Source organism: Scomber japonicus, chromosome 20, assembly GCF_027409825.1.
Source record: "Scomber japonicus isolate fScoJap1 chromosome 20, fScoJap1.pri, whole genome shotgun sequence".
Lineage (NCBI taxonomy): Eukaryota > Metazoa > Chordata > Actinopteri > Scombriformes > Scombridae > Scomber > Scomber japonicus.
In genome coordinates, this window is record NC_070597.1 from 2,177,839 (window position 1) to 2,198,750 (window position 20,912).

The window sequence follows — 20,912 nt, forward strand, 5'->3', positions numbered from 1 at the left end:
GAGGAGGAGGAAGACTGAAACCAGCTGCAACAGAAACACAGCAGCACACACAAAATAAAATAAAACTAAACTCAGAGAAGATTCACGTCCATTTTTTTTAAAACAACGGACTGTATTTTGGGATTTTGTGGATTTGTAAACAGAATCAAAGAATGAAGCTTTAAAGAGAAATTAGATAAAAGGAAATTGTTAGAAACTCTTTTATCACCACAGACTATTTCAGAGAATCTGACTGAAACTATTGATCAATATTAATTCAGTCAGGTGTATACATCACAAACTTACCTTCATCGTCAGAGTTCTGCTGAGAGGATCTGATGAAAATCTTGATGTCAGTTAGTCTGGATGCTCTGATGTGTCTGAACTGTATTAATATCACAAATATTAATAAATGACTGAACAGCTGCTGCTTCACACTGATAAAACTATTTTCTGAACTAGTGGACACATTATGTCTTTGAGTGTGTGTGTTCCTGTTAACTTGACTTTGTTGGGTACCAAACCTGACATCCACCTACATTGTGGGGACTCTGCTCCATTACTGCGATCAAATGTTTACTTGGGGTGTTATGTTTTTGGCTCAGGTCATTAGGTCATTAGATCAGACCTGGCTGAAAGTACTCCACCAGTTCAGCTACCTGGGCAGCAACATCTCATCTGACACCGACAGATTAGCCACCAAAGGTCAGTGTGTACCACACCATCATGCTGACCATCCTGCTGTATGGTGCTGAGTTGTGGGTCCTGTACTGCTGCCACCTGCACCTTGATGAACACGCTGCCTCCATCCTCAACATCCACTGAGATGTTTACGTCACTGATGTAGAGGTGTTGCAAACAGCAGGGCTCACTACCATGAAGGCTGTGTAGATCCATTAGCACCCCCTACAGGCCTGATGTTCAACCTTAGCTACTGTAGGTTGTAGCCACCTATCTCAAACAGGCTTAGTCAGCCATAAGTCAACATCCTTCCTCATCTTGGTTCACGAAGAAACACCAAGAGAAGAGTTGGACGTTCGTCAGTGCAAAATGAGACATTTATGATGAGACATTACATGAGTTATTCTACAGCTGCACCTAATCAGTGATTAACAGCTTGATTGATGACCTATGAAGCCAACTGCCTTCAGATCAGCTGATTACAAACAAATATACAAATATGAGCTTTTAAACTGCAAATGTGAACTACCAGCACAGAAAGACAATAAGATAGAGTCACAGACATCTGGTCATATATAGTATCACTTGGATAAAAGACGTTCACCATTGGCTATCATAACTCAGCTCTGAGAGTCAGTCACCAACAGAGATGAACTGTCACCTACTCTAATATCACTGCGAACTCTGACTTTAAGGACATTAATGATTCACCAAACAACTGTTCAAAGGGCAAATCACAACAAGGAAAGATATGCTGCAAATAACAATATCATGCCCAAGGACATACTGATACTCACAGACATTTACCGGAAAACACAAACACATAGTCTCTTATAAAAGACTCTGTGGTTCCTGGTTTCTAACTGTTATGTCTTTTTTTCCTCCATGCCAGTTAAAAGCTTGCATGGTGGTAGTCTGAAGATCTGAACAACAGAAAACCTCAAACTAAACTTTTCAAATTCAAACTGGCCAACCAACTTATACTTACAAGATCCATAATCCAGCTTTTCATCGCTGGACATCAAACTCCACCCAGTGAACAAGCAAGTTAACTGCAAAACCCTCATCAACTTGTTGAAACCCTGGTGCTTTCATAATGTGTAATTTCAATTAGCAATTCAGAACAAAGATGTTGTACCTTTGATTTGATTCACAACAATCATCTCGCCTGTTCATCAGGTCTGTACAACGATGGAATTTACACGTGATACACCCGATAACTCTGCATTATACATTTGAATCATTCACTAGCCATAACCTAGAGTACCAGTTTCTCTCTTGTGTGCTATTCATAAAATATTGTCGTGTTTAATACTTGTAGCTGTAGTATTAGTAATAAATATTTAACTAAAGTGGACTTGTTGGTGTTTCTTTGTGCTTGCATCTGAGTCACTAAACCTTAAAAGACTTTCATAATTCAAACTGACCTCTTGTGTGGACAGCAAGGAACACTATCTCATTATTATACCTACTCTAATATAAGCAATGCTTCTGGATGAATCATTTCATGTTGGAGTTGTGTCTCGTGTATAAACAGTGAAACTATTTTAAGTGTCTAGCATGTTTTACTGTTTACTGTAATATAAGTTGGTGTTAGCTTCTCTGTCCTCTCCTCTGCTTCATTAGTTGGTAATGTGTATTAAAATCTAGCAAATTCCTGTAAACTTAGCTACTGGCTCAAACTCTCAGGAGTGCCTGATAGTGACTGTAAATATCTGTGTTCTTCATTCTTTATATTCTTTATGATAAATACTGTATTTGTATTTCTTCCTTCATTCACCAATGCAGTCAACAAATCAACATAACACATCACTATAACTACCATCTCTACTGTTATCAGATCATTTAAACACACATAGACACAAACATGATGAAAACTGTTGGTTACGTTACCTTTAGATGCTGAAAATAATCTGAATCAAGCCGATGAGTGAGGGTGAAATTAATCTGCAGCTTCAACCAGGAAACCAACCAGGAGACGAATGAACAAGTTACTCACAGCCGGAGGTTTATAAGGTCTGCTGAGTCACAAACAATCTCAATTGCATGTACAGTAATGATCTTTAACCTGGAACAAAAGTCAAATATTAATAGGCAGTATAAATGTTTATCAGTTGGATCATAAAGTATGATGTGTTGTTGCTTTTATTCCAACAAGGAAATAAAAAGTGCTGTTGTAGGCTAAAGATCAATCCCATCCCTGCATCTGGTAGGTTGCACACAGTGTTTTTAATAAATATTCTAATGATGATAGTCCACAATTGTGTGACAATGCATTGATTTTAATCATATAATATCACATTTGCTTGGGGGAGGATCCACAAACCCTCCAACTAAAGCTTCTATGGACCTTTGACCTTGTTATTGTATGTGACTGCTGCAGCTCTAATTATTTTATCAACTGGATACCATCATAAAACAACAACAATCTTATCATGTCAGCAAAATGGTGCACAACAAGAAACACTGCAGCCAGTATTGTATTGAATACCTCAGCTATGGATACATATCCTTCTGGTTTTTTCCAGTTGTCTGAAACTATTTTTTCAAGGCTGCTCTTGTTTTCCATTAGACAGTTTAAATAGGATGCTTCTTGTTTAACACAGCACCAAATTACTGCTCTCTGATTGGCTGCTGTTTATGATGAATAATGAGAACTTATTAAAGTTGGTACGTTATTTTTCTGTCAGTTGTATTTATATTTTTTTGTTACCTACATGGGAAACTGATGATATTCCAAATGTCCTGTTGAGTCAAATTGTTATTTGGCATCCAATGACATGCTTTAGTAATGCCGACCTCTGTTCTGCAAAGAACTCCAAAATCCTTCAACCGTGACTAGTTACTGATATGTTCATTTTATTATTGTTATTAAGTTAATTATTAACCAGAGTTCCAAATTGATCGTTTAGTATTTATTTATATATTATTCATTTAACCAGACTCAACCAATTAACCATCTTTTACCTGTTTTCCATGGTGGTACCCCATTATGATTAATTCTTAATACTTATTATTACATTTGGTAATTAATAATTATCTTTAATAACCATTAATTATTGCTGATAGCCAGACCTGTAACCAAGGCCCAACAGTAGGCATGAGGGATTGTCTGATGGACATGTAGTATGATTCATAGGAGAGATGATGTTTGTCAAAGAAGAGAGAAATCGGTTCAGAGTTGGTGAGGACTAGGGCTGGGCGATAAACCGAAAATTTATCGATACCGAAATTTACGACGATTACCGACGTCATTTTGCCCATGTCGGTATATTCGGTTTTTAACCTCTTAACGCACGCTGTTCCACCCACGGGACGGGACGGATGTTAGGAGGTAGCCACACGTTCTTCTGAATGTTTTAAACACCAACCCTTAAACATATATATTCATGCCATACATTGTTGGAAAGCTTAGATTGTCCTGATTCATCCAAGACCACTCACGACTTATATGGTTGCTCACAGCCGTAATAGTATTAGCGGTTAGCTCGGCTAGCCACTCAGCTAAACCGAAATACTTTCCTCAATATGTCAACATGTGTTTAGTCCAACACGTAACGTAATAACACAAATAACAAACCATATACGGTCCGTTTACGTCATTTCCTGACCTGCACGTCCAGCTCAGAGTACACGTGACTAGATGTTTACGACCGTGAGCCTCTCCTGCTTCTGACGACACCACACACAAGCCAATCGGTGTTTAGGATTAGGCAGTACATGTATCCAAAGCCAATGAGGACATGTGACCGACGACAACGTGGGTTTGATTGACAGCTGTTCCAGCCAATGGAAGTATTCGGTGAAATGAAGTTGATAACCTTTTAGCCAATAGTCTGAGGTTTCCAACGGTGTATGACACTAAGCTATCAGGTTTGATTGTCCATAAACAAACTCCAAGCGTAACCGGCGTGCGCCCTGTGTGTAAAAGAGTTGAAACATATCATTATGCACAGGGCATTTTGGTACACGGTTGGTTCTTCTTCGACTTGACATATGACTTATACCAAAATAAACAGATAGATAGATGGATAGATGGATAGATAGATGGATAGATAGATGGATGGATAGATGGATAGATAGATAGATAGATGGAGGACAGTTCAAACGTTGAAGCGGCATCTGCAGCGCCGGCGGCGGAGGTACACCTGGTGGAGGAGGAGGATGAGAAGCAGCTTGTTCCCAAGAAAAACGCGTCTTCAATCGTGTGGCAACATTTTGGTTTCAAAAGGGAAGATACTGCTCAGAAAGATGTAAAATGTAAGTTGTGCAAAAAAGACAGTTGTCACCAGCCAGGGCAATACATCTAACCTTGGAGTGGAGCAATTATGCTGCCACAGCCCCATCTAGTAGCGTACGGGGTGGTGGTAGTCAGAGCGATAGATATAACAAATGTTATATCTATCGCTCTGGTGGTAGTTATCGTCCATTTATCGTTATCGAGGTGAACTGCTCAATATATCGTGATATTGATTTTAGGCCATATCGCCCAGCCCTAGTGAGGACTGTGGAGCATGAGCTTAAATCTGACTGATTGTGGGTGTGTGGTGAGATTAGAGATCGAATAATATCAATTTTATTGATGAAGAATATTCAGAAGTATCCTGTATTGCTTTATGACTATTTGGGGCTGCAGGGTAAAGGACTGCATTTATTGTGTCCAATAAGACTTTAGGTCTATGGGCATGTTTGGAGATGTTATCAGAAAAACATTTGGTTCTCTCTGCTCCGACACACTTTTGATATTTGGCCAAACAGTACATGAGAAGCTGGTAGGAAATTTGGAGTTTGTCTTTTTTCAACTTCCGCTTCGCTCTCCTACATTTCTGCCTAACTGCACAAGTTAAGGAGTTCAACCAGGGCTGAGGTTTGAGTTCTTTCTTTCTTAACTCTGTAGGGACCAATAGAGTTGATATTGCAGTTGAATCATGTGACTAGTTCTTCTGTGCCCAGAACAGCAAGCGGAGCATTAATGATAGCTGAGTATAATGCATCTGAGAACTGTCTGACAGTAAGAGGGGTAATGTACCTGGAATAGATACCTCCAAGACTGGGTTTAGGAGTCTGGGAGGGGAGAAAGGTGGAAAACATGGTGGACCAAAGGTCAGAAAAGCCGGGCTAATTTACATTGTGGAGCAGAATACTACATGTTAAGATAAGATGAAGAGTACAACAATGTACATGAGTAGGGCCCATAACTGACAGAGTAAGACTGAAAGCATCAATTAAATGTAAGAATGTAAATGTTAAAATCACCTAAAATTAAAAGATTAACATAAAAGACAAAAAGTCAGAGAATTCACTAATGACAGTGTGGCTTGTTTGCAATCTGTGACATTTCCTGTTTTCAGATTTTGGACTTTTTCTCTAATTCTTGGCAAAATATTGGATCATTTGAACATTAATTGAAATGAAAGCATGTGAGAAGTTTAGAGGGAAAAATCAGTATTTGGTGGAGCTGTTAACAACTCATAGACATCTGAAATGTGAGCCGACTACACACTGCTGACTGGTTTCATCTTTGACAATGTGTTGTATTTTAAAAGCTTGTTATATTATCCATTGTGTCAAATCTGCATCTGAAAAGTAACTAAAGCTGTTAAATAAATGTAGTGGAGTAGAAAGTAGCATCACATGGAAATACTACAGTAAAGTACTAGTACCTCTAACTGTACTACAGTAAAGTATAAGTACCTCAAACTATACTACAGTAAAGTATAAGTACCTCAAACTATACTACAGTAAAGTATAAGTACCTCAAACTGTACTACAGTAAAGTACAAGTACCTCTAACTATACTACAGTAAAGTACTAGTACCTCTAACTATACTACAGTAAAGTATAAGTACCTCAAACTGTACTACAGTAAAGTATAAGTACCTCAAACTGTACTACAGTAAAGTACTAGTACCTCTAACTGTACTACAGTAAACTACTAGTAACTCAGACTGTACTACAGTAAAGTACAAGTACCTCTAAATTGTTCTTCAGTACAGTACTTGAGTAAATGTACTGAGTAACTTTCCACCACTGTGTGACAGTGTGAGGGTTCATGTGTAGTTTGTGTCCTGCTGAAAGCTCAGACATACAGTCAGTCTGTGGATACAACTAGATGGAACTAATAGACAACAGAGACATCTAGTGGTGGAACATGTTCATTACAGCAGAGTTCAAGCTGCTGTGAGCTCCAATACAAGTCAACTCCATCTGTCCAATCATTTCTCTACACCTGCTGTTTGACACAAGACTTTACACCCAGCAGCTGCTCACACACACTCCACTCTGACTTTTATTGACGCTGGAAATATTTATTTCAATTATATGTGAAGTGTTTTCAGTCATTTTCAAGAAATTCTCTGATTCCAGCTTCTTAAATGTGAATATTTACAGGTGTCTTAGGTCCTCTGTGACAGTAAACCTTTAATCAGTAATGCATATGAAAAATATTTGTTTCCAAAAGGACGAAAAAACTGAAGCCTAACTATTTCTCCAAACTCAGTCCCTTTTTTCAGGATTTTATTATAGAAATAAAAATTATTTGTAAAATATCCCGTCATGGAAAATTTCCTCAAACAAAAAACCAACATGAACTTCTATATGAATCCTCTTGATGAATTATAAAATATTCAAAACATGATTTAATCTCACTCTTATGTTAGTTCAGAAGATTTTTAGGTATTAATAAAAGATAAAATGGTTCTATTGAGGGAGCCACAAAACTTACTAAAACATGAGTTCTGTGTTTTCTCACAGTCTGAGCAAACAGAAGCTGTGATTCATCAGCTACTAAAAAAAGACTGAAAAACATGTTTTCTTTAATATTTTGCTTTAACAAGACAAATATGAACCATAATGCATCTTTTTTAAAGTGCAGCGTCTCTTTTGATTAGATTTCATTCCAGAAACTAAAATGTGTTTTAAGGTATTAAAAACAGATATCACTTTTATTTTGCAGCTAAAAACGTTTTCGACTTTAATAAAATACAAAATATATATTTTTTAGGTGTAACATTTCAAAGAGAAGAGAACCTGGATTATTTTTCTACATTTCACTTCCAGATGTTTGATTTGTTTTTCACGTCGCTCGTGATCGAAGAGACGAGTCGACCGTCAGAATGGACAAAAGTTCAGAGAATTAACGGATTCAGACTCAGTGTGTACGTGTGTTTGCTACAGTTTCATCTGATAAACAGTTATAATTAATTCTTCTAAAGACTGAAAAGAAATCAATAAATTATTACAACTTAAACCCTGTCAACTGTTAACCTATCTGTCTTTTTCAAGCCGTGATCTATCATTTTCTTTCATTTTAATTTGCTGTGTGACATTATTTAACTTTAGTGCTGGATTGACTGGTGATATTGTGTCTGTGAGGATATTTGATAAGTCATTTCTAATTTCATGGTGTTTCTATAAGGCTTTACACAGAAAACATCAGCAGCTTTCTCTTATAGTTTAAAATACTTCATAACAAGTAAAAGTTTAAAATCCTACTTGAAATCACAATATGTAATTTCTTCTGTTAACTGTTTGAGACTTGACACCCAGCAGCTGCTCACACACACACTCCACTCTGACTTTTATTGATGCTGGAAATCTTTATTTGATTTATATGTGAGGTTACAGATTAGATCAGAGAGAAAGAAAGAAAGAGATCAACAGATATTCTGTTTGTTCGTTATGGAGAATTACTGCACAGGACGAATCTTCATGCTGATGGTCTTCAGGGAGTAGTTCCAACCCTTCCACGTGGACCAGTCCACTCCTACAGCATCGACAGTGCCATCAGCCCCCCAGCGATAAACGCCGTTAGGGTTTGTATGGTGACCGCCGTTGTACCAGAACGCCCCCAGGTACAGTCTGGCACAGTTTCTGCTGTCGGAGTCCTGGTTTTTGTCGAAGGTGGAGAACTTCTGTCCGCTGTGATAACTCAGGGAGTCTCCTACAGAAACACAAGAAAACAACAAGTGTATGATCACAACACTGCTGCTAATGACACCATATTATATAATGTTATATAACTATTAACACTACAACTGTCACTACTAATACAGTACTACTGCTATGGCTACCACTTGTACAAATACTTCCAGTACTACTAGTACTGCATCTGCTGCTGCTACTGTAACATAACAACATGCAGTATGTCATGTAGACAAGAACTGTAAAAGGTTGAAGGGATAAAAACACCTGAAACCTGCTGGGGCTCATTTACATTTTTCCTTTAAATGTGTTTATAAAAACCAAAGCTTCATGTAATTAATAAAACATGAGCAGAACACAGATTTGTTGTTACTGAGCTGAAAATCTTTGTGAATCTGTCTTTAGCTGAAGGAATCACACAAATAATCCAATATAAGGACAGAAATCCTCAGTGTCTCCATGTGGAAACCAAACATCAGACAAACAGAAGTACTAACTGCTAACAGTAACTGACCTGCTCCTCCATCAGTGAATCCAGACACATGCAGTCTGTATCCGTGGGACTCTGGGTCGATGGAGAACGAGGAGTAACGAGCAAACACCTTGTTCCCACTGAAGTCCTCCATGTCGACCAGCAGCTCAAACTTTTTCCTCAGAGTCAGATGGAAGAGACTCTCCAGGCCTGAAAACACACAAACATGAAGTCACGTCAGGGTTTGTTTGTTTTAATGAACAGAGAGTTTCATGAAGTCACATGACTGTTCTCACCCAGCCAGTACTCTCCAGCAGGGCTACCAAAGCCCTTCTTGTAGTGATCCCAGGGCCTGTAGAAGTTCACCGAGCCGTCCATCCTCCTCTGGAACACCTGGGGGTTATTATGACGGTCAAACAGGAAGTGTTCATACTGAAAACCACTCAGCTGTGACTTGATGACTTCTGTTCAAAAACTCACCGTCCAGCCTCCTCCATCTGAGTCCATGTCACAGTACACCTACACACAAACACACTCATTAGTAAATATGATCCTTTACTAAAACTATATTCAATCAATCAGCAGCTGCCACGTCTTGAATCTTGTGGCCTTACAATGACCTCAGTTTGCCTAGTTTGACCCAGTGTATGCCAATGTATGATATGGAAGTTATGGAAAATTCCCTAAAACAGTGTACCTGGACAGCAGACGTGGCTCCGATGGGATAGATGGTGTACACTCCACTGAGTTGGCTGTTGTCATTGTTAAGGATGTCACTGCAGTCCAGCGGGAGGACGAGAGGTAAGCAGCAGGTCAACACTGGAGCCAGGAGGAGGAGGAAGACTGAAACCAGCTGCAACAGAAACACAGCAAATAAAATTAAAATAAACTCACAGAGAAGATTCATGTCCAATTTTATTAAAACAACTGATTGTAATTTGAGATTTTGTGGATTTGTAAACAGAATCAAAGAATGAGTTTTATCACCACAGACTATTTCAGAGAATCTGACTGAAACTATTGATCAATATTAATTCAGTCAGTTGTATAAAGTTACAAACTTACCTTCATCATCAGAGTTCTGCTGAGAGGATCTGATGAAAATCTTGATGTCAGTCAGTCTGGATGCTCTGATGTGTCTGAACTGTATTAATATCACAAATATTAATAAATGACTGAACAGCTGCTGCTTCACACTTATATAACTATTTTCTGAACTAGTTGAAACATGATGTCTTTGAGTGTGTGTGTTCCTATTAACATGACTTTGTTGGGTCCCAAACCTGACATCCACCTACATTGTGGGGACTCTGCTCCATTACTGGGATCAAATGTTTATTTGGAGTGTTATGTTTTTGTCTCAGGTCATTAGGTCATTAGATCAGACCTGGCTTAAAGTACTCCACCAGTTCAGCTACCTGGGCAGCAACATCTTGTCTGACACAAACAGATTAGCCACCAAAAGTCAGTGTGTACCATCATGCTGACCATCCTGCTGTATGGTGCTGAGTTGAATGTCCTGTACTGCTGCCACCTGCACCTTGTTGAACACGCTGCCTCCATCCTCAACATCCACTGAGATGTTTACGTCACTAATGTAGAGGTGTTGCAAACAGCAGGGCTCACTACCATGAAGGCTGTGTGGACCCATTAGCACCCCTACAGGCCTGATGTTCAACCTTAGCTACTGTAGGTTGGAGCCACCTATCTCAAACAGGCTTAGTCAGCCATAAGTCAACATCCTTCCTCGTCTTGGTTCATGAAGAAACACCAAGAGAAGAGTTGGACTTTCGTCAGTGCAAAATGAGACATTTATGATGAGACATTACATGAGTTATTCTACAGCTGCACCTAATCAGTGATTAACAGCTTGATTGATGACCTATGAAGCCAACTGCCTTCAGATCAGGTGATTACAAACAAATATACAGATATGAGCTTTTAAACTCCAAATGTAAACTACCAGCACAGAAAGACAATAAGATAGAGTCACAGACATCTGGTCATATATAGTATCACTTGGATAAATGACGTTCACCATTGGCTATCATAACTCAGCTCTGAGAGTCAGTCACTAACAGAGATGAGCTGTCACCTACTCTAATATCACTGTGAACTCTGACTTTAAGGACATTAATGATTTACCAAACAACTGTTCAAAGGGCAAATCATAACAAGGAAAGATATGCTGCAAAATATGTCATGCCCAAGGACATACAGATACTCACAGACATTTACCAGAAAACACAAACACATAGTCTCTTATGTAAGACTCTGTGATTCCTGGTTTCTAACTGTTGTTTTGTCTTTTTTTCCTCCATGCCAGTTAAAAGCTTGCATGGTGATAGTCTGAATATATGAACAACAGATTCAGAACAACAGAAAACCTCAAACTAAACTTTTCAAATTCAAACTGGCCAACCAACTTATACTTACAAGATCCATACTTCATCTTTTCATCGCTGGACATCAAACTCAACTCAACTCAATTTCAATTAGCAATTCAGAACAAACATGTTGTACCTTTGATTTGATTCACAACAATCATCTCGTCTGTTCATCAGGTCTGTACAACGATGGAAATTTACACGTGATACACCCGATAACTCTGCATTATACATTTGAATCATTCACAAGCCATAACCTAGAGTACCAGTTTCTCTCTTGTGTGCTATTTATAAAATGTTTTAGTGTTTAATACTTGTAGCTGTAGTATTAGTTATAAATGTTTAACTAAAGTGGACTCGTTGGTGTTTCCTTGTGCTTGCATCTGAGTCACTAAACCTTAAAAGACTTTCATAATTCAAACTGACCTCTTGTGTGGACAGCAAGGAACACTATCTCATTATTATACCTACTCTAAGATGAGTAATGCTTCTGGATGAATAATTGCATGTTGGAGTTGTGTCTCTTGTATACACAGTGAAGCTATTTTAAGTGTCTAGCATGTTTTACTGTTTACTGTAATATAAGTTGGTGTTAGCTTCTCTGTCCTCTCCTCTGCTTCATTAGTTGGTAATGTGTATTAAAATCTAGCAAATTCCTGTAAACTTAGCTACTGGCTCAAACTCTCAGGAGTGCCTGATAGTGACTGTAAATATCTGTGTTCTTCATTCTTTATAAACTTCACTCTGTATTTTAATGTCAGGAATATTATTTATTTTACTGACATTTTTTATTTCTTTCAACCAGTAAGAATATTGATAAATACACTATTTGTATTTCTTCCTTCTTCTCTTTCCTTCATTCACCAATGCAGTCAACAAAGCAACATAACACATGACTATAACTACCATCTCTACTGTTATCAGATCATTTAAACACACATAGACACAAACATGATGAAAACTGTTGGTTACGTTACCTTTAGATGCTGAAAATAATCTGAATCAAGCCGATGAGTGAGGGTGAAATTAATCTGCAGCTTCAACCAGGAAACCAACCAGGAGACGAATGAACAAGTTACTCACAGCCGGAGGTTTATAAGGTCTGCTGAGTCACAAACAATCTCAATTGTATGTACAGTAATGATCTTTAACCTGGAACAAAAGTCAAATATTAATAGGCAGTATAAATGTTTATCAGTTGGATCATAAAGTATGATGTGTTGTTGCTTTTATTCCAACAAGGAAATAAAAAGTGCTGTTGTAGGCTAAAGATCAATCCCATCCCTGCATCTGGTAGGTTGCACGCAGTGTGTGTTTAAATAAATATTCTAATGATAATAGTCCACAATTGTGTGACAACGCATTGATTTTAATCATATAATATCACATTTGCTTGGGGGAGGATCCACAAACCCTCCAACTAAAGCTTCTATGGACCTTTGACCTTGTTATTGTATGTGACTGCTGCAGCTCTAATTATTTTATCAACTGGATACCATCATAAAACATCAACAATCTTATCATGTCAGCAAAATGGTGCAGAACAAGAAACACTGCAGCCAGTATTGTATTGAATACCTCAGCTATGGATACATATCCTTCTGGGTTTTTCCAGTTGTCTGAAACTATTGTTTCAAGGCTGTTCTTGTTTTCCATTAGACAGTTTAAATAGGATGCTTCTTGTTTAACACAGCACCAAATTACTGCTCTCTGATTGGCTGCTGTTTATGATGAATAATGAGAACTTATTAAAGTTGGTATGTTATTTTATTGTCAGTTGTATTTATATTTTTTTGTTACCTATATGGGAAACTGATGATATTCCAAATGTCCTGTTGAGTCAAATTGTTATTTGGCATCCAGTGACATGCTTTAGTAAAGCCGACCTCTGTTCTGCAAAGAACTCCAAAATCCTTCAACCTTGACTAGTTACTGATATGTTCATTTTATTATTGTTATTAAGTTAATTATTAACCAGAGTTCCAAATTGATCGTTTAGTATTTATTTATATATTATTCATTTAACCTGACTCAACCAATTACCTATCTCTTACCTGTTTTCCAGGGTGGTACCCCATTATGATTAATTCTTAATATTTTTTATTACATTTGGTAATTAATAATTATCTTTAATAAACATTAATTATTGCTGATAGCCAGACCTGTAACCAAGGCCTAACAGTAGGCATGAGGGAATGTCTGATGGACATGTAGTATGATTCATAGGAGAGATGATGTTTGTCAAAGAAGAGAGAAATCGGTTCAGAGTTGGTGAGGACTAGGGCTGGGCGATAAACCGAAAATTTATCGATACCGAAATTTACGACGATTACCGACGTCATTTTGCCCATGTCGGTATATTCGGTTTTTAACCTCTTAACGCACGCTGTTCCACCCACGGGACGGGACGGATGTTAGGAGGTAGCCACACGTTCTTCTGAATGTTTTAAACACCAACCCTTAAACATATATACTCATGCCGTACATTGTTGGAAAGCTTAGATTGTCCTGATTCATTCAAGACCACTCACGACTTATATGGTTGCTCACAGCCGTAATAGTATTAGCGGTTAGCTCGGCTAGCCACTCAGCTAAAGTAAAAACAGATATAATGCCTACATACCTTCAAAGTCTTCCCTTTATCCACAACGATCATCTTATGACTCAAGACTTTCTGTACAGCTCGCCAAGTATCCATTCTGCTGAAATATGAAATCCGTTTCTTCTGTTTCTTCTGTTTCTTCTTCTTCTTCTTCTGGCCGACCAGGTGCATTAAGTGCGTCTTCTCTGGTTTTATTGCCGGAGTTACAGCATAGTACCGCCACCTACTGCACCGGAATTGTAACAACAAGCTACATTCACAGACAAAGTCCCATTATAAATGCTTTTAAGAGCGAGGTCGAGCGAGTCAAAAGCCGAAAAATGTATTTGTGCCGAAAAATCTATCCGTGGCGGACGTAAATGAATGTGTGGGAAACACTGAATGTACATGAGTAGGGCCCATAACTGACAGAGTAAGACTGAAAGCGTCAATTAAATGTAAGAATGTGAATGTTAAAATCACCTAAAATTAAAAGATTAACATAAAAGACAAAAAGTCAGAGAAATCACTAATGACAGTGTGGCTTGTTTGAAATCTGTGACATTTCCTGTTTTCAGATTTTGGACTTTTTCTCTAATTTTTGGCAAAATATTGGATCATTTGAACATTAATTGAAATGAAAGCATGTGAGAAATCACTATTTGGTGGAGCTGTCTGAAATGTGAGCCGACTACACACTGCTCATCTTCATCTTCATCTTTAACAACGTGTTGTATTTTAAAAGCTTGTTATATTTTCCATTGTGTCAAATCTGCATCTGAAAAGTAATTAAAGCTGTTAAATAAATGTAGTGGAGTAGAAAGTAGCATCACATGGAAATACTACAGTAAAGTACTAGTACCTCTAACTGTACTACAGTAAAGTACTAGTACCTCAGACTGTACTACAGTAAAGTACAAGTACCTCTAACTGTACTACAGTAAAGGACAAGTACCTCAAACTATACTACAGTAAAGTACACATACCTCTAACTGTACTACAGTAAAGTACAAGTACCTCAAACTGTACTACAGTAAAGTACTAGTACCTCAAACTGTACTACAGTAAAGTACAAGTACCTCTAACTGTACTATAGTAAAGTACAAGTACCTCAAACTGTACTACAGTAAAGTACTAGTACCTCAGACTGTACTACAGTAAAGTACAAGTACCTCTAACTATACTACAGTAAAGTACAAGTACCTCAAACTGTACTACAGTAAAGTACAAGTGCCTCAAACTGTACTACAGTAAAGTACAAGTACCTCTAACTGTACTACAGTAAACTACTAGTACCTCAGACTGTACTACCATAAAGTACAAGTACCTCAAACTGTACTACAGTAAAGTATAAGTACCTCAAACTGTACTACAGTAAAGTACTAGTACCTCAAACTGTACTACAGTAAAGTACAAGTACCTCTAACTGTACTATAGTAAAGTACAAGTACCTCAAACTGTACTACAGTAAAGTACTAGTACCTCAGACTGTACTACAGTAAAGTACAAGTACCTCTAACTATACTACAGTAAAGTACAAGTACCTCAAACTGTACTACAGTAAAGTACAAGTGCCTCAAACTGTACTACAGTAAAGTACAAGTACCTCTAACTGTACTACAGTAAAGTACTAGTACCTCAGACTGTACTACCATAAAGTACAAGTACCTCTAACTGTACTACAGTAAAGTACACATACCTCTAACTGTACTACAGTAAAGTACAAGTACCTCTAACTGTACTACAGTAAAGTACTAGTACCTCATACTGTACTACAGTAAAGTACAAGTACCTCAAACTGTACTACAGTAAAGTACAAGTGCCTCAAACTGCACTACAGTAAAGTACAAGTACCTCTAACTGTACTACAGTAAAGTACTAGTACCTCAGACTGTACTACAGTAAAGTACAAGTACCTCAGACTGTACTACAGTAAAGTACAAGTACCTCAAACTGTACTACAGTAAAATACTAGTACCTCAAACTTATTACAGTAAAGTACTAGTACCTCAAACTGTACTACAGTAAAGTACAAGTACCTCAAACTGTACTACAGTAAAGTATAAGTACCTCAAACTGTACTACAGTAAAGTACTAGTACCTCAAACTGTACTACAGTAAAGTACAAGTACCTCTAACTGTACTATAGTAAAGTACAAGTACCTCAAACTGTACTACAGTAAAGTACTAGTACCTCAGACTGTACTACAGTAAAGTACAAGTACCTCTAACTGTACTACAGTAAAGTACAAGTACCTCAAACTGTACTACAGTAAAGTACTAGTACCTCAGACTGTACTACAGTAAAGTACACATACCTCTAACTGTACTACAGTAAAGTACAAGTACCTCTAACTGTACTACAGTAAAGTACTAGTACCTCAAACTGTACTACAGTAAAGTACTAGTACCTCATACTGTACTACAGTAAAGTACAAGTACCTCAAACTGTACTACAGTAAAGTACAAGTGCCTCAAACTGTACTACAGTAAAGTACTAGTACCTCAGACTGTACTACAGTAAAGTACAAGTACCTCTAACTGTACTACAGTAAAGTACACATACCTCTAACTGTACTACAGTAAAGTACAAGTACCTCTAACTGTACTACAGTAAAGTACTAGTACCTCAAACTGTACTACAGTAAAGTACTAGTACCTCTAACTATACTACAATAAAGTACTAGTACCTCTAAATTGTCATTAATAACAGTACTTGAGTAACTTTCCACCGCTGTGTGACAGTGTGAGGGTTCATGTGTAGTTTGTGTCCTGCTGAAAGCTCAGACATACAGTCAGTCTGTGGATACAACTAGATGGAACTAATAGACAACAGAGACATCTAGTGGTGGAACGTGTTCATTACAGCAGAGTTCAAGCTGCTGTGAGCTCCAATACAAGTCAACTCCATCTGTCCAATCATTTCTCTACACCTGCTGTTTGACACAAGACTTTACACCCAGCAGCTGCTCACACACACACTCCACTCTGACTTTTATTGATGCTGGAAATATTTATTCAATTATATGTGAAGTGTTTTCAGTCATTTTCAAGAAATTCTCTGATTCCAGCTTCTTAAATGTGAATATTTACAGGTTTCTTAGGTCCTCTGTGACAGTAAACCTTTAATCAGTAATGCATATGAAAAATATTTGTTTTCAAAAGGACGAAAAAACTGAAGTCAAACTCTTTTTCCAAACTCAGTCCCTTTTTTCAGGATTTTATTATAGAAATAAAAATTATTTGTAAAATATCCCATCATGGAAAATTTCCTCAAACAAAAATTCGACGTGGACTTCTGTATGAATCCTCTTGACGAATTATAAAATATTCAAAACATGATTTAATCTCACTCTTATGTTAGTTCAGAAGATTTTTAGGTATTAATAAAAGATAAAATGGTTCTATTGAGGGAGCCACAAAACTTATTAAAACATGAGTTCTGTGTTTTCTCACAGTCTGAGCAAACAGAAGCTGTGATTCATCAGCTACTAAAAAAAGACTGAAAAACATGTTTTCTTTAATATTTTGCTTTAACAAGACAAATATGAACCATAATGCGTCTTTTTTAAAGTGCAGCGTCTCTTTTGATTAGATTTCATTCCAGAAACTAAAATGTGTTTTAAGGTATTAAAAACAGATATCACTTTTATTTTGCAGCTAAAAACGTTTTCGACTTTAATAAAATACAAAATATATATTTTTTAGGTGTAACATTTCAAAGAGAAGAGAACCTCGATTATTTTTCTACATTTCACTTCCAGATGTTTGATTTGTTTTTTACGTCGCTCGTGATCGAAGAGACGAGTCGACCGTCAGAATGGACAAAAGTTCAGAGAATTAACGGATTCAGACTCTGTGTGTACGTGTGTTTGCTACAGTTTCTTCTGATAAACAGTTATAATGAATTCTTCTAAAGACTGAAAAGAAATCAATAAATTATGATTCACGAGCAAGGAACACATCACCAACGAGATACGTTTTAACAGATTTATTGACAGAATTTGAATGAATTGTGTATTCTTGATGCGGACTGATTCTTGATGCGGTGTGGGGAGGTCGGACAAAGGATCCGCCGCTGCGCCTGGGCAGTGACAAACCCCCAGGAACCTATGAGAGAGGAGAGAAGAACAGAAGAGAGGGCGGGAGGGAGGGAAACTCGACAGCGAGACTGAACGAGGGGGAAGCTGATAGGTCTGTTTATATAGGAGCCGGAAGGGGTGTGATTGGTGTGTGTTCCCGCTCCTGAAACTGCGCTTATCAAGCTTCGACAAATCAAAGTCTGTCAACTGTTAACCTATCTTTCTTTTTCAAGCCGTGATCTATCATTTTCTTTCATTTCAATTTGCTGTGCGACATCATTTATCTTTAGTGCTGGATCGACTGGTGATATTGTGTCTGTGAGGATATTTGATAAGTCATTTCTAATTTCATGGTGTTTCTATAAGGCTTTACACAGAAAACATCAGCAGCTTTCTCTTATAGTTTAAAAGACTTCATTACAAGTAAAAGTTTAAAATCCTACTTGAAATCACAATATGTAATTTCTTCCATTAACTGTTTGACACAAGACTTTACACCCAGCAGCTGTTCACACACACACTCCACTCTGACTTTTATTCATGCTGATAATCTTTATTTAATTTATATGTGAGGTTACAGATTAGATCAGAGAGAAAGAAAGAAAGAGATCAACAGATATTCTGTTTGTTCGTTCTGGAGAATTACTGCACAGGACGAATCTTCATGCTGAAGGTCTTCAGGGAGTAGTTAAAACCTTTCCAGTGGTACCACTCCACTCCTACACGATTGATAGTGGCGTCAGCCCCCCAGCGATAAACTCCGTTGGGGTTTGCATAGGAACAGCCGCCGTACCAGAACGCCCCCAGTTGGAGTCTCGCACAGTTACCGCTGTGAGGGTCCTGGTCTTTGTCGAAGGTGGTGAACTTCTGTCCGTTGTGACCACTCAGGGAGTCTCCTACAGAAACACAAGAAAACAACAAGTGTATGATCACAACACTGCTGCTAATGACACCATATTATATAATGTTATATAACTATTAACACTACAACTGTCACTACTAATACAGTACTACTGCTATGGCCACCACTTGTACAAATACCTCCAGTACTACTAGTACTGCATCTGCTGCTGCTACTGTAACATAACAACATGCAGTATGTCATGTAGACAAGAACTGTAAAAGGTTGAAGAGATAAAAACACCTGAAACCTGCTGGGGCTCATTTACATTTTTCCTTTACATGTGTTTATAAAAACCAAAGCTTCATGTAATTAATAAAACATGAGCAGAACACAGATTTGTTGTTACTGAGTTGAAAATCTTTGTGAATCTGTCTTTAGCTGAAGGAATCACACAAATAATCCAATATAAGGACAGAAATCCTCAGTGTCTCCATGTGGAAACCAAACATCAGACAAACAGAAGTACTAACTGCTAACAGTAACTGACCTGCTCCTCCATCAGTGAATCCAGACACATGCAGTCTGTACCCGTGGGACTCTGGGTCAATGGAGAACGAGGAGTAACGAGCAAACACTTTGTTCCCACTGAAGTCCTCCATGTCGACCAGCAGCTCAAACTTTTTCCTCAGAGTCAGATGGAAGAGACTCTCCAGGCCTGAAAACACACAAACATGAAGTTACGTCAGAGTGTGTTTGTTTTAATGAACAGAGAGTTTCATGAAGTCACATGACTGTTCTCACCCAGCCAGTACTCTCCAGCAGGGCTACCAAAGCCCTTTTTGTATTGATCCCAGGGCCTGTAGAAGTTCACCGAGCCGTCCATCCTCCTCTGGAACACCTGGGGGTTATTATGACGGTCAAACAGGAAGTGTTCATACTGAAAACCACTCAGCTGTGACTTGATGACTTCTGTTCAAAAACTCACCGTCCAGCCTCCTCCTGCTGAGTCCATGTCACAGTACACCTACACACAAACACACTCATTAGTAAATATGATCCTTTACTAAAACTATATTCAACCAATCAGCAGCTGCCACACCTTGAATCTTGTGGCCTTACAATGACCTCAGTTTGCCTAGTTTGACCCAGTGTATGCCAATGTATGATACATAAGTTATGGAAAATTCCCTAATAAAGGGAGGATGAAGTGTACCTGGACAGCAGACGTGGCTCCGATGGGATAGATGGTGTACACTCCACTGAGTTGGCTGTTGTCATTGTTACGGATGTCATTGCAGTCCAGCGGGAGGACGAGAGGTAAGCAGCAGGTCAACACTGGAGCCAGGAGGAGGAGGAAGACTGAAACCAGCTGCAACAGAAACACAGCAGCACACACAAAATAAAATAAAAACTAAACTTACTGAGAAGATTCATGTCCAATTTTATTAAAACAACTGATTGTAATTTGGGATTTTGTGGATTTGTAAACAGAATCAAAGAATGAAACTTTAAAAGTGAAATTTACAAAGAAACTAGATAAAAGGACATTTTTAGAAACTCTTTTATCACCACAGACTATTTCAGAGAATCTGACTGAGACTATTGATCAATATTAATTCAGTCAGGTTTATAAAGTCACAAACTTACCTTCATCATCAGAGTTCTGCTGAGAGGATCTGATGAAAATCTTGATGTCAGTCAGTCTGGATGCTCTGATGTGTCTGAACTGTATTAATATCAGAAATATTAATAAATGACTGAACAGCTGCTGCTTCACACTGATAAAACTATTTTCTGAACAATTGGAAACATGATGTCTTTGAGTGTGTGTGTTCCTGTTAACGTGACTTTGTTGGGTCCCAAACCTGACATCCACCTACATTGTGGGGACTCTGCTCCATTACTGGGATCAAATGTTTACTTGGAGTGTTATGTTTTTGTCTCAGGTCATTAGGTCATTAGA

The 20,912-nt window shown here is 38.0% G+C and overlaps 2 protein-coding genes across 3 annotated transcripts; both read right to left on the reverse strand.

Annotated features, from left to right (window-relative positions):
- Nucleotides 1-8,238: 8,238 nt before the first annotated feature.
- On the reverse strand, nt 8,239-10,141 carry LOC128381066 (microfibril-associated glycoprotein 4-like). 2 transcript variants are annotated; one of them, XM_053341018.1, is made up of 6 exons: nt 10,121-10,141; nt 9,753-9,908; nt 9,536-9,574; nt 9,352-9,448; nt 9,098-9,265; nt 8,239-8,602 (listed from the first exon to the last, which is right to left on the reverse strand). In XM_053341018.1, exons 1-6 carry the CDS (start codon nt 10,127-10,129, stop codon nt 8,349-8,351), a joined length of 723 nt encoding a protein of 240 aa, XP_053196993.1. In that variant the 5' UTR covers nt 10,130-10,141; the 3' UTR covers nt 8,239-8,348. The 2 variants fall into 2 exon arrangements, with proteins under 2 accessions (XP_053196993.1, XP_053196992.1); XM_053341017.1 differs by lacking the exon at nt 10,121-10,141 and having other exon boundaries at nt 9,753-9,975.
- An 8,531-nt stretch (nt 10,142-18,672) lies between these two features.
- On the reverse strand, nt 18,673-20,631 carry LOC128381069 (microfibril-associated glycoprotein 4-like). The gene is made up of 6 exons (XM_053341020.1): nt 20,597-20,631; nt 20,163-20,318; nt 19,935-19,973; nt 19,751-19,847; nt 19,497-19,664; nt 18,673-19,001 (listed from the first exon to the last, which is right to left on the reverse strand). Exons 1-6 carry the CDS (start codon nt 20,603-20,605, stop codon nt 18,748-18,750), a joined length of 723 nt encoding a protein of 240 aa, XP_053196995.1. The 5' UTR covers nt 20,606-20,631; the 3' UTR covers nt 18,673-18,747.
- Between the last annotated feature and the right edge of the window lie 281 nt (nt 20,632-20,912).